The sequence below is a fragment of the Pelophylax lessonae genome, assembly GCF_965119305.1.
Source record: "Pelophylax lessonae genome assembly, chromosome: 1".
Taxonomy (NCBI): domain Eukaryota; kingdom Metazoa; phylum Chordata; class Amphibia; order Anura; family Ranidae; genus Pelophylax; species Pelophylax lessonae.
This window is the reverse complement of record NC_138768.1, coordinates 419,419,261-419,434,066: the sequence shown is the minus strand read 5'-3', so window position 1 is coordinate 419,434,066 and position 14,806 is coordinate 419,419,261. Positions and strand designations below refer to the sequence as shown.

The 14,806-nt window shown below is 42.4% G+C and overlaps 1 protein-coding gene across 1 annotated transcript; it reads right to left on the bottom strand.

The window, feature by feature from the left end:
- Positions 1–3,403: 3,403 nt before the first annotated feature.
- On the bottom strand, positions 3,404–12,401 carry EXOSC3 (exosome component 3). Its single transcript, XM_082243484.1, has 4 exons — positions 12,109–12,401; positions 6,974–7,123; positions 5,623–5,774; positions 3,404–3,704 (listed from the first exon to the last, which is right to left on the bottom strand). Exons 1-4 carry the CDS (start codon positions 12,352–12,354, stop codon positions 3,497–3,499), a joined length of 756 nt encoding a protein of 251 aa, XP_082099610.1. The 5' UTR covers positions 12,355–12,401; the 3' UTR covers positions 3,404–3,496.
- Positions 12,402–14,806: the final 2,405 nt, after the last annotated feature.

The following is a 14,806-nucleotide window of genomic DNA, read 5'->3' as shown; positions in this document are numbered from 1 at the left end:
CCCTACTGCAGCTATTCACTGCTGTCAGCGATTACCTGTGCTGATTGCTGCTGGACAAACACAAAGCGTGCCCAATGTCTCAGCAGTGACAATCAGATATTGCATTAACATGACAAAAGGCAAAAACATTTCCTGAAGGCAAAGTCCAGCTGGCCCAAACATTTAAACTATTTCCATTATTAGGCTTTAAGAGCTACATCATGCGCTGTTGTGTGACGCCACCTGTTTTAACCCCATTTTTGCCAACAAAATGCAGTGCAACCATGATGCATTGTGCTCCTTTGCTGCGCTTCCCTGTTTGCCTGAATGTGTCGCCTCACAACAGCTTGTCAGCTGACTAAATGAAGCCTTAGAGGCATTGTTTCTTCAGAGTTTACCAAAATTATGGGCTGCAGTAACTGGTGACTTGTCACTTTATGGCAGTGTTGGCCCAGCCCCTCGCAGTTTGCATTGCTCAGTGAAGTTTCCATCAGACTGATGATCCAAAAGTAATGTACAGGCTCTGGGAACAGTGCTAGTACCGCAGCCCAGAATTTTTTAGGCACCAAGGTTATGAGTGAATGTGTTTAAAGTTATGTGTAAGCTTCTTTTGGGAGCCTATATGTTGCTGCAGTTGCACTGTACCACAGCTATGTACTGTAAAGTCACACTTTAGAAAACGCCTTTAGCTTCTTAACCAGTTCTGAATCGGAAGGATTTGCCCCACTTAATGACCAGGCCATTTTTTGCAATTCAGCACTGAGTTACTTTAACGGACAATTGCGTTGTCGTGCGAGGCTGTACCTAAAAAAAAAAAAAAAAAAATATGATGGTCTCTCCCCCCCCCCCCCCTAATAGAGCTTTGAATTGGTGGTATTTGATCACCTGTGCGATTTTCTGCGCTGTAAACAAAAAAAAAAAAAAAAAAAAAAAAATATATATATATTTTTCACATTCTGCTATAACATTCCCAAAAAAAGAAAATTAAAACAATTTTTTTTCATCCTTATAAGCCAATTTGTATTCTGCTACATATTTTTGGTTAAAAAATGGAAGCAGCATATTTTGATTGGTTTGCGCAAAAGTTATTGCGTCTACAAACTAGGGGAGAGATTTTTAGCGGGACTGCGACATTGCAGCGGACAGATCAGACCCCCTAAACTGACATTTGACACTTTGGGGGGACCAGTGACACTACTACAGTGATCAGTGCTAAAAATATGCAGTTACTGTAATAATGACACTGGCAGAGAAGGGGTTAACCTAGGGGCGATCAAAGGGTTAAGCGTGCCTAGGAGAGTGTTTACTAACTGTATGGGGGATGGGCTTGTGAAATGATCATAGAGACCTGTGATCCTATATAGAAGGATCATAGGCGATCTGATCATTTCAAACAGGTCAGCTTGTTTACAACAGCTGTCCAGTGTTCTCTCTCAGCAGGGAGCGATCGCTGGTGCCACCGGTCCTGTGGATCGGCATCCCTGCTGTCTAGGGGGGTAGGAGCGCAGGTACGGTGATTCGTACAGGCGAGCCAGCCTGCCGCAGTATATATTATATATACACATACACACACACACACACAGGGTTGGCGTTCGGGAACCGGTTAAATGATGATAAGTTCACGTTTGGGAACAGGTTACATTCCTGCAGCATATAGTGACAGCAAGTGAGGGATCTTCTCCCACGGCTCACCTTGACTATACATTAACCACTTCCATATCGGGCCTATTCTGGTACTCCACTCCTACATGTAAAAATCTTTTTTTTTTTTTTTGCTAGAAAATTAATCAGAACCCCCAAACATTATATACGTTATTTTAGCAGAGACCCTAAATAAAATGGTGGTTGTTTTTATGTCACACGGTATTTGTGCAGCAATTTTTCAAACGCATGTTTTTTTAAAAAAAAAAAAAGGTCATAAATTAAAAAAAAAAACTCTTAAGTTAACGTTTTTTTTGTATAATGTGAAAGATGTTACGCCGAGTAAATAGATACCCAACGTGTCACACTTTAAAATTGCAAACACTCGTGAAATGGCACCAAACTTCAGTATTTAATCACCTCCATAGGCGACGCTTTAAATTTTTTTCCGAGGTTACCTGTTTAGAGTTAGGAGGTCATGGGCTAGAATTATTGCTCTCACTCTAACGTTTGCGCCGATACCTCACGTGTGGTTTGAACATCGTTTACATATGGGGACGCGACGTACATATGCATGAACGTTTTAAAATTTAATTTTTTATGGTTTATCTTATTTTGACACTTTCCCTTTATTTTATTTTTTTGATCACTTTTATTACTATTACAAGAAATGTAAACATCCCTTGTAATAGGGCATGACAGGTCCTCTTTACAGTGAGATCTGGGATCTATAAGTCCCCAGATCTGGCCTCTGGAAAGCCTGAATGGGAAAAAAAAAAAAAAAAACACCTTGGTTTCCCAGCCGAGGAAACGGCAGTGTTTACATCTGCCGAGGTGGGACGTGACATCATATCGTCGCTCCCGGCCTCCAAAGGTCAAAGATGATTGGGGACCATCTGGTCCTCGGTCAGCTCTATGGTAAATTGCCGCCATCAGCCGATTCATTCTCCGGCTCGCCGATCCCATGGAAGGAGAGGGGGGGAGGGGATGTTCTCTCCCCCCCCCACCTGTAAAAAAAAAAACAACAGCCACGGTGATTGTTTTTATATAACAGAGAATCGCCGGCAGAATAAGATACCCGAATCATGCCTGCAGCTGCAGGCATTATTTGGATTTGACCACTTAAACTCCAGGACGTCACCTAAGAAGTGGTTAAAAAAAAAAAAAAATTGCAGCCAGGTTGCGTCATTCATTTACAGAGTTCATTAAATGGGAAACTACAAGTACTGACAGCCTTTGCAGCTGTCAGCTTGTAGTTTTCAATGAATCATGGCGCTGTTGAGCGCTCTAGTAGTTTGTTGTCTGTCAGTGTGTATATGTGCCAGTATGGCAGACAGATACATTGACAATCTGCAGAAGTGCTGCATGGTACCCGCGATCTGATCATGGGTGCAATATTTTCCAGAGGTTTTATAAAAATAAATGCAAATTGGTTTTGGAATGGGATGTCCAAAATTTCATATAGATGTGATGGTGAGAGGTTCACTAACGTGAATATAGTGTATATTCACCAGCTGGCCTCTGCATGCTTATCTCTTTAGGTTTTAATAGAAAGCTAGGTACCATTTCTAACTTGGTCATTTATGATTCCCCCCCAAAAGTCATGCCCACATTTTACAGCAGTCCCCTGGTCACTGGCAACCCATAAACCCCTGTACAGAACAAAGAAAATAAATGTTCTTTCAAACTGCACACGAACCAAGATGGATTTTTTTTGGAGTACAAAATATAGCCAATACTTAAGATTTAAAAATAAAAATGCAGTGCCATCTAGAACACGATTTGTAACAAAAGTTTTTTTAATTTAAAAAAAAAATAAAATTTGTGTCACAACATAAAACAAATTCTATATGGTTCATTTACATCTGGATGATCATCAATACATGTTGTCTGAGAACTTTCCAAAAACCTGCTTCCTCTGGGCAGCAGTCAAAAATTCACAGGCTTCCAGTAAGTTGGCTACAATTAAAGTCTGTTGGATAGTTTTAGCCTTAACCCAAATTCTTCCATTCAATCCAATCACCATTTCGAATGGAAATACATTCAGCAATTCCTGGACAATGTCATTCTGGGGTGTTAAAAGCCTAAAAATATAATAGAAAACAAAGTAAGTACCATTTCATTTTAGCCACGTTTAGTGGTTCTAAAAGTTAAACCTTAAAGTGAAACTTTACTCGTAACAGTTTGATCATTTTTATATTATTTTTTTTAAAGATTCATTCCACATTATTAATCATGCTACCAATATTAGCGTGTCCTTTAAAATGCCTCCAGCTTTGCTCCCACTTCTTGCTGGGTGTCACCATTTTGTTGAAGCCTAGAGCAGTCACTTACATATTGGAAACTCTCCCCCTCTCATGGGTCTCAATCTAGAATGCCACTTTCTGTAAATAAAGTCCCCCTGTCAGGACACTAACAGCTCATCGGGGGGAGATGGAGATCGCTGAACTAACCTTGCATGGTGGGGTTGAATAGAAAAAAAAAAAAAAAACGAATAGTGTGTGTACCTGGCTTTAAACTAGAGAGGGAGGCTGACAAAAGCTTTACAGTGCTGACGTTCACAGGCTGCCATTGAGGGAGAAAGAGAATTAGATAGATAAGACACTGGTCTTGTAAGGTTGTCCTTTTCTCCCTCAGCACAGTCTGGGTTGTTCCTGCTGCTTTCTTCTCCCTTCAGCAACAGTAAATCTTAAAAACGGTCAGCTGATCAGCCTCTAGTGGCTCCAATTTTAGGCACAGTGCAGAGAATAAAGAGCAACTGAGCATGTGCAGAGCAGGATGAGACAGTCCACCACTGAATTTTAAACAGTACAGGCACTTATTTTTAATGTTTTAAGTAGCTATATCTGCAAAAGGGGCAGCTTGAAACAATCTAGCAGGACTTATTTTACTGACTGAAATTCCACTTAAAGCATTTTTAACCTTAATGCAGGAAATGCATTAGCCAATTGCTGTGCCCTCCTCCCGCATTGGCTCCTGCCAGTCAAATTCTGTGAGCAGAGGCTGAACCACAATGTGTGCATCAACGAACATACACAGCCTGGATCAGGATTGGGCCTGCGAGTCTTTCCCCCTCCCATATCAAGCGCTTGCTATGGAGGCAGACACAAAAGATGAGGAGCCAAGATCGCCGGTAGGCAACCCCAAAAGGGGAGATTTAGGGCTTCTCGGTGCAATACCATTGCACAGAGCAGGTGAGTATACGTTTTTTTTTTTAAATTAAAATAAAATCCTTTAAAATCCATTTTAAAGTGAAAACCTGTCATGAGAGAAATGTGGCGACTATTGGACAGAGGGGGAACATGAGAAACGCTCAGGCTATGCTGAAATATAAAAAAAAAAAAATCAGGCTATGCTGGACTACAAAGCAGACCAGACAAAGGTTAGCAACCATCTGTCTTTTCAACACAAACCAGTGTATAAATATTAGGATTCAGCCACAATAAGCAATACAGGCAGGCCTCGGGTTACAAACAAGATAGGGACTGTAGGTTTGTTAAGTCGAATTTGTTTGTAAGTCTGAACAGGTACATTTTTTTAAGTGTAGCTCCAGCCAAAAGAATAATTTTTACGTTTTTTGGATAGCATAGAGAAGGGTTAACACCCTTGTTTCATTTGTTTTACTGTCTGTATTCCTGTTCAGAAGCATTCACCTCACTTTCTGTCCCTATGATGGATTTTGAAAAATTTGGGTTGTTGTGGAAACAAGGATTAGTGATATGGCTTCAGTGGAGACTCCTTTTTCCCCCACGATAACTCTTCCAGGAGTGAAATTCCCTTCCTAGGGGTAGATTTCCTCTCACTTTCTGTTGTCTCCCTCCATTTGTAAGTAGGAGTCATGTGTAACTAAGATGTTTATAACCCGGGGACCGCCTGTAACGGGACAATAAAAAGACATCACCCACCCACTGCACTTCTATTAAATTCAAGTGAAAGGCCCCTTTACATATTATAATAACTTCAAATAGTTTCATTTGTTTAATAGGTAAAATAAGTTCTTACTTTCTTACTAGTCCTAAGGATACTTTAAACATAAGACCATCTTGTCCAATGACACCTTTCCCATTCGCTTTTCCAGAACCGTCAATACATGCCAACTCTGGTTCCATGTCCTTATTAGCCACAATGAACTGTCCATAAACGAGGTCTCCAACCTTCCAAAATAAGTATAAACAAGGTTAACTTTATATTCTGGAGGTATGAAAATGTTCTACTGTAGTTATGCATCGTGTTAACATTTATAGTGTCAGGCTACCAAAAACTGGTCTCTGGCTAACTTATATCTACAGAGCATCTACTCTAGAAAAAAAAGTAGATCACCACATTGCCTATGTTATCTAGATGGTGATAAACAACTAAAAGTAAAAAACACATCCATGTTAATAGACTGAAAGCATGCCATTCTGTGACCCGAGTTGGTAGATTTATTTCTATAAGTAAATAATCAAGTCTTTCACTCAAAAGGTATTCTCTATCTTTTGTGCCTATATAAAAACACAAATTTCAGGCAATAGGCATAGTATGCCAATATGTACCTTCTGAGAGCAAGGACTCAACTCCAAACTATTTAGCTGGATTGGTTCAGATTAATCAGGACTAATGTTATACTTCAGCCACAGATTGAACAAAAGTTGTTCAAATACATCAATTGCCAAGCTGGATGTGAATAAGTGTACAACAGCCAATACCGACTTGTACAGCAGGCTGCACCAATACAGGCAAAACGCTAAAAATTATTTTGGGACAAAGATGTTGCTTTTTGAACTTCTAATGTATTTTGTGGTAGGCTGCAAATACAGTATGTGCTCAGCCCACTGCAGGAATGCAAGCACAGCTTTCCCCTCTCTGTCCAATGTATACAAAGCCTAAATTTACAGTTTCAGAAAATAGAATGCTGAAGGGGTTCCTATTAGGAGAATCACATCATAATTACCCCTACAATTTGTGTGAAACATCCCCGGTTAAAGTGGAGTTCTAAAAACATAACGTAAAAATTCTTAGTTTGCTATGATCTCTTTTCTTATCTGTACAGTTGTGCTCATAAGTTTACATACCCTGGCAGAATTTATGATTTTTTGGCCATTTTTCTGAGAATATGAATAACATAACTCTTCTTTCACTCATGGTTAGTGTTTGGCTGAAGCCATGTATTATCAATCAACTGTGTTTACTCTTTTTAAATCATAATGACAACAGAAACTACCCAAATGACCCTGATCATAAGTTTACAAAAAAAAAATCAATCAAATTCTGCCAGGGTATGTAAACTTATGAGCACAACTGTATGTGTTATGCCAGAATTTTTAAACCACACGAAGGTATTGTTTCAGAAACACAAGCAGGCAAAACTTACCTTTACATTGGGTCTGTTCTTTTTAGTTGCACCTTCAAAGGCCAAGAATGACAAAGAAGCTTGATCACTCCCTCCAACATCAAGCTTAAAAATATCTCCAGCCTTGGTTGTGACAATTCCAATCACGTGGTCCCCTTTAACAGGCACATACTAGAATAGGAAAAATAACCATAAGTGATCACAAGGAGAAGATTTGTTTTATATAGCATTACCACACATATGCTTCAGGTGCTGCAGTGCACCCAACACGTCTGAATTTTACAATACGTAGCAGAGAGGAGATCAAAGCTGAAGGTATGGCAATTCCTACAGTTACATCAGTACAGCTTATGTGTGTGCCATACCTCCAGGATTTCCGATGGAAGCTGGATATTACAAAAGATGTCCGCTCTGCAATGGCGCCATTCAGAAAATACTTTGCATTTTCTCAATAAATGTTGAGAAAATGTGAAGTGTTCTCTAACTGGATGATGTGGAGATTGTGACGTTGTCACCCCAACTTGTCCAATCAAGCAGGGTAGCAGTTTTGTACAGGACCTGGAAGCAAGTGGAGATCAGTGGAGTAGCAGTGCTAACTTATCAAGGCAGGACCAATGTAAAAATTGCCATACCTAAACATCAGCTTTAACCGTGCTTTAAAAAAAGTTTTTATATATTTTAGCATAGTACAGAGAAACATACAAACATCACCAAGCAGTCTTGTGAGCTTAGTTATTAGGGTTAAAAAAAAATAGTTAAAAAAAAAAAAAAAAATCAATTGTGCAGTGATGTGTTACAGATAACAAAACTTAGAACTATAAAAAAAGTGTCCAAATATAAAAACATAAATAAGTCCAACCAGTGCATACACAGAGAAAGGTCCCCCCCCCCCCCCAAAAAAAAAAAAAAAGTACTGTGCAGGTGTAAAGAAAAAGATCCAACAAAAGTGGGAAACCTTTCAACAAGTCTTACAATGGCGCAGACCCAGTGTGTGGATCCACTCAAATCCACCCATGAGAAAACCAGAGAGGTCAGCCGCTTACCAGAAAAAGACATGACCATTACTATACAGGTAAATGGTCAATCAGAACTTATGCGTTTAACTTGGCTACCCTAGATCAGATGGATCACTGCTGCTCCTGGACACTCCACCACAATTCCACTCAGAAAACAAAAAGGAAGCACCAAGAACTCAGGTCTCCACTTTTAAGCTGGGGGTGATGGGGGTGGTTTACTTTGTTTTTAAAAGGATAAATTCACCTTTTATAAGAAAATTAAAAAAAATAATGCATGCACACTTTTTGCAAGTAAAACAATGTGCATTTATGGTATTCTTTTACACTGCAGCCTGTAACACTGGCACCATGCCAGGCTCCTACAGTCTGTCAGTCAGCTGTGTGCCTGTAGCTACAATACAGGCAGACAGTTACTGAACATCAGTAAGAATTCAACAAATGATGGGAGTGCTCACTAGCGCTCTCGCAGTTCATTGAGAACTACAAGCCGTCTGCCCCAGTGGCTGACAGTACACTTAGTTCATTCATTCACAGAACTAGGTAAATTAAGGACATGGCCATGTGGGTAGAGCACCCCTTACATTCATGCTGTTTTTTTACTTGTGGCAGAAGTGGGGAGGCGATGCCCACTGTCACAATAGGGGTTTAGGGGGTGCTGTGTTTTAAAATGTTACAAAGGTGAACCCCTATTGTAACCCCCTGCCCTTCAATGCAACTCGCCAACCCAGATCGTGCTGGAATAATTGCAATAGCTTCTGTGTAACAGTGGATGCCCCATAACATAGTTCTTTCTATTTATTTATAGTTCATTCTTTTTACCGAAGCTCCTTGCTGGATGCAGCCAATGCCATACTGACTGCTGTCTACCATGTCCAATACAATCCGAACTTCTCCCCCTTCTCCCTTTCCATGTCCGTAATCTTGCACATGCGCAGTGCTTGGTGGACACTCAAAAATTTGCTTGTGCAGCTCTCCTATTCCATACTGCTCCCTCGGGCTCAGTCCTGTGCCGTGCTCCCCACCTCTACAACCCCTGTGACATAGCGAGTTACATGGCCTTAAAGTGATTGTAAAGGCTGAAGGTTTTTTAATGCATGAAGGTAAAAACCCTTCACCTCTCAGTCCCCCTAATACTTACATAAGCCCGATCTCCATCCAGTGATTTGCACGAGAGCCAAGGCTACTCATTGGCTGGGATTCAGCAACAGGTGCCATTGGCTCCTGCTGCTGTTAAAGTCAGTGAGCCAATCAGGAGAGAGAGGAGGGCGGCCGAGTTAAGGCTCCATGTCTGAACAGACACACACAGCAGTGGCTCGGCTGCCCCCATAGCAAACTGCTTCCCGTGGGGGAACTCAGCAGGAGGGAGGGACCAGAAGCATTGGCAGGAGGACCTGAGAAGAGGATCTGGGCCACTCTGTGCAAAACCACTACACAGAGCAGGTAAGTATAACACATTTATTATTTTCAAACCAAAAAATTACAAGACTTTAATATCACTTTAAAGAGATCTTCACTGCATCCAAGCACTACAACCCAAAAACACACTTTAAATAATTCTTAATATCCAAAGCAAACTCCCCCATCCATTCATGTCTCTAAGCTTTCTTTTGTTAAAAAAAAAATTACTTTGAAAAATAACCCCCTAGCATGTGGCCATCTTGAGTAAGGGTAAATTATTCATGTAGCATTTACTTCCTGGAATCCGTCTGCCGTTAGCTCAAACATGCATGCAAGGGAGTGTGCTTAGCTGAGAAAACCCCTCCTAGAGACTCTCTTGGGATTTATGACATAATTTGCCTAGGCAGGAAACCAGGAAGGAAGAAAAAAAAAAAAAAAAAGGATTTAAAACAAGTAAATATGATATACTTTCCTATCCATTTACTAATGCTAGCAGCATGAGGATTAAAAATAACTAAATGTTGATTGGAAGAGGGAGTTCCACTTAAAGTGTTAATAAACCCAGGACCCTGCATTCACTATTTTAGTAAATTTAAACTGCTAAATACCTTTTCTCATCAGCAATATTGTGACTTCTGTCTGTGTCATGTTAAAGCTCATAAGAGGAGTTTTCATTCTCCCATGACTGTCCCATCAGGCTTTAAAACCCATGACCCTCTGTCTAGACAGTGCTGATTGGCCTTGTGCTGATCACATGCACTCTTCCAAGAAGGTAAAAAAAAAAACCTCCTCTCTAGCAATATACACCAAACTGAGCATGTGCAGCCTGACTCCTAATGCTCTGTACTATCAGGAGATGGATTGGAGTCAGTGGAAGGGGAGGATCAGAGAAGACATGATCACACAGCCTCTATACACAATGCAGAGAAATAACCCCTTGAGGTTCCACACTGAATATATAATAAGCATGTTTTACTACATATACACACTGATTTTACTATTGTGGGTTTAGTAACACTTTAAGGCTCAGCTTGTGAACGGGAAAGGAGTTTCGCAGGATCTTAGAGCTGACGCCGGGATAATTACGTGGGAAATGACATAGCCCTGGTGTTCTATCAGATTACCACTACTCATCAGATTGTGTAACGGAAGTGACGTTCCGACAAAAAAATACTTACCGCGCATGCACTATGCGTTCCATGGTGCGCTATGTGTTCCACACACTTCTCCACTTCACTACCAACAGAGCCCATCAGATTGTTCGGCAATAGTGACAGCAGACATCTTACTACACCCAGCTACGTCTTCAATTCCAGAGTAATTTTAGGCTACGTTCACATGTGGACGTAGCGGACTGTGATTTGCAATAGCACCCCAAACGCTGTGCGATGTTGCCACAATTTCCACCTGCCGAATCGCGGTAACATCACACAAACAATCGCGGGACACATGATGCCCAAAAAGGTACAGGAGCTTCTTTTGTGCGTCATGCATCCAGCGATTCTGTTTGCGTGATGTTACCGCGATTCGGCAGGCGGAAATCTCGGCAACAGCGTTTGGGATGCCATTGCAAATAACGGGCATCGCACAGGCGTCCCGTGATTTGCAATGATTCCGGATCGCGGTGATTCTGCCCATGATCCGCTAAGCCCACATACGAACGTAGCCTTAGCAATAAAGTGTGCGTAAATAAAAATAGTATATTTGACATCTGTGATGCTATTTGGATGTTTAATTCTGAAAGCCTAAGGGTTTAGCGATGAGCAGTGAGGGGTGTACTAACATGGCCTCCGCCACCTTCCTACTGCTGATGCCCAGCTTGTTACAAAACGGAACACCAAAACAGCATCACAGATGTCAATATACTATTTACATACCCTCACTTTATTGCTTAAATGACTCTGAAATTCAAGATGTAGCTGGGGGAGGTGTAGTAAGATGTCGGCTTCTTCTGTTCTATCAGGATTACCACTACCTGTCAGACACAAAGTGTTTGGAACACAAAGCAGGGTAGTGGAATGCATAGCGCATGTGCAGTAAGTTTTTTTTTTTTTGGTCGGAACGTCACTTCCGTTACACAATCTGACGGGTAGTGGTAATCTGATTGAACGCCAGCATGTAAACACAGGACTTACAGCAGGAAGAGCGTGCCGGAAAAAGAGACTAAATGCGCATGCGCCGATGACATCATTGTTTAGAAAAACAACGGATTAGACAGAAAGGAAGAAGGTATGAAGGGACTAAATGCGCATGCGCCAATGACATTTAGAAAAGGATGGATTAGACAGAAAGGAAGAAAGTACGAAGGGACTAAATGCGCAGATGACATAATTGTTTAGAAAAGGACGGATTACACAGAAAGGAAGAAAGTACGAAGCGTACACAGGGCACTAGTTTAGAATGCTTGATATGACTTAGAGGTGGCGGCGACTGCCAGAGGACGTAAGAGAAATAGGATATACCGCTTTAAGAGAGTTGTTGTGGGGAGGTACTGTAAAATGTGGCGGCTAGACTTTCTGGTTTTACCACCCCACGCTGCAAGCCTAAACAAGCCCAAAATAAGTGAGAGCAGCACTAAAAATGACAGGCCCTCTTTCTGTAGAGCAACCAATCACAATCCTCGTTTCATTTTCAAACCATACATAGCAGGAACGACAGAAAAGCGCTGACTGGTTGCCCCACATCCACCCAGTATACTTATTACATCTCATGGTAGACACGAGTACACAGAGCTGTCCTCACCCTCTTCTGCTGGGAGTCCACCCAGTACACCGTCGGTTCCCTCTGCCTCAGCACTCCACACTTAGCGACCCGTAGGTTGTCTCCGTGCCGAGCGAGCCCCGGACCGCACACCACCCGCACCCGACCGGAGGAAGGAGACGAAGATGTCAGAGACAGTGAGCCATCCCCTTTCTGTACCGGGAGAACAAGCACATCTCCGGGTAACACCACCTGACCCACCGCATCCCCGACTGCAAGGGAAGACATGCTGGGGGAGAGGAGGAGACGACCCGGAAGTGGTAAGGGCGGATGGGAGGGGACCGGAACCACGTGGTTCCATTGTGTACAGGAGACAGGAAGCACGTGGGCTCACACTGTGAGTGTATCAGGGCTGCAGGGGACTGGTGGAGGAAGTATAGAGCTGTCTATGGAGCTCTGGTTCAGGAGTCCCTTTGTTTAGTCTGCACGACTATAGATTTTTTTCTCCGATTAAAGGCATTATCTGCTTGCTTACTGGGCACTTTCACCCCCCTTTCTGCCCAGGCCAGCATTTAGCGATGTCTAATTTGTCGACAGCGCTGTCAATATAAATGACAAATGCACGGTCATGCAACACTGTACCCAAACAAAATTGTTATTATTGTTTTGAGACAGATAGAGCTTTATTTTAATTGTATTTATTCACCAATGGGTTTTTTATTTTTTTTTGCGAAACAAGCGGAAAAAAAAACATTCTTAGTTTCTGTTATAGAATTTTGTAAATTAGTATTTTTTCTCCACTAATGTGCACTGATGAGGCTGCACTGATATGTTGCACTAATAGGCTGCATTAATAGGCACTGATAGGCTGCATTGATGGACACTGATGAGGCTGTGCTGACAGGCATTACAGGTGGGCACTGATTGGCAGCACTGTTGGGGCTGATGATCAGGGCCCTGATTGTCAGTGCAGATGCCCCCACTTGTGGATTTGCCAGTTTTTGACTCTCTTCTCTCCTCACGTGCTATCAGTGTGAGGTAAGGATTGGCAATAACGGCAAATCCTGTTTACATCTGTGATCAGCTGTGATTGGATACATTTGATCATGTGGTAAAGAGCCACTGGAATTGGCTCTTTACCCTGATCTGTGATCAGCTGCAACCAAAGAACGCTGCGTACACTGCCAATGCTTACCGCAGAGAGCACGCAGGCAGTGCGAGCACTGGAGGGTCATAAGATGGCGTCTTGACAAAGTGTGGCCATTCTGTAGCCGTCATACTGCCATAGCGTGGTCAGAAAGGGGTTAAAGTAAAGTAAGGACAATTTTTTTTTTTTTTTCGTTTTTGGAGTGGAGAGGGATTAAAATACCTATTAGGTTTTTATTGCTAGCTCTGTTCCTGTTAGTGAAATTTACTCTCTCCACTTGTCCTGTGTACCATTATTATCAAAAGTTAAAGTAAAAGAAAATCCCAAATTTCGGGTTTTCCCAAAAACAGTAATAGAGGAGAAATCTTCCAATGGGGACACCAGTTCTGGTGATCTGAGTTTTGGCTACAGGATCTCTCACTTCCAGGTTTTGGCTATGGGACAGGAAATGAAGGGAAAGCACCCCAATAGGACAAAGACAGCAGGAAGAAAAATTTTGACGTGTTATAACTCTCCCTTACTCTATCCAAAATGAAAGAAAGAGTTGTGCCTATAGTTCTACTTTAATAAAAGGAAAATATACATGCCTTAGTTTTGCATTGGGTCTTGCAGAGCACTGCTATTACTAGGGATAGACCGATATGTTTTTTTCAGGACCAATACCGATATTTTGGTCACAACATATGGGTATCGACCGATATTTTGTACATTTAAAGTATTGAAAATAAAGACAATTTTTGACACAAATCTGGTACTGACCATGTTCATTTTGTTTAATGCTTAATGGCTGGCACCCTGTGGTGGGTGGGTGGCTGGCACCCTGTGGTGGGTTTGTGGCTTGCACAGGGGCTGTGGGTGGCTGGCTGGTACAGTGCCTGTGGCTGGCAGGTAAAGGGCCTGTGGGTGGCTGGCTGGCTTGCTGGGACAGTGCCTGTGGCTGGCTGTCTGGTACAGGGCCTGTGGATGTGGGTGTATGGCTGTGATACACTCCCTCGAGAATTGTCCCGACTCCAGACAAGGCTGTCCAAGGAGAGGGAGGCGGCCTAAGAAGGCAGAATGACGTCACGGCAATATCGGCCAGTTCCGGGGCTGATACAGAAATATCAGGGAAAGTGCATATCCGCTGCCGATATATCGACCTTGCCGGTAATCGGTCTATCCCTAGCTATTACTGCATCACAGGTGCAGTGCACAGGCCCCTGCAGACTCTTCCTCTAGTCCTAATTTTGTATTGATGTACGGATCTATTGCTTTGACCTCACTGCATTTGTGCTTTATTGAGATGTATGGGTCCCCCAGCCATGGTCTCAGTGAATGGATGACATGGTTGTGTGGGCAGGGCTGTGTCAAAATCAAAAGATTACAGAATGCTGTGGGAGGGTTTCCTATGATTTAGGTAACCAGGGGGAAGGGGGCTGTGTTTTAAGGGGGGGGGGGGCTGGGGAATGTGACCATGGTTATTCACTTGCCGACCGGACCCTGCATATATACTGTAGCAGACTGGCTCGGCTGCGCGAATCGATGTAGGGCTACGTCGGTTCACAGTAGTGGTGCTGGGGGGCGAGTGCACTCCCGCCCCAGGTAGCGGGGATG

Bases quoted from the DNA above. Each gene is read 5' to 3' on its own strand.
- EXOSC3 (XM_082243484.1), bottom strand. From the start codon at position 12,354: ATGTCTTCCCTTGCAGTCGGGGATGCGGTGGGTCAGGTGGTGTTACCC. The intron at 5,775-6,973 runs GTAAGTTTTGCC...TTATTTTGGAAG, and splicing joins AGAACAGACCCAATGTAAAG to GTTGGAGACCTCGTTTATGG. The intron at 3,705-5,622 runs GTAAGAACTTAT...TTATATTTTTAG, and splicing joins TCCTTAGGACTAGTAAGAAA to GCTTTTAACACCCCAGAATG.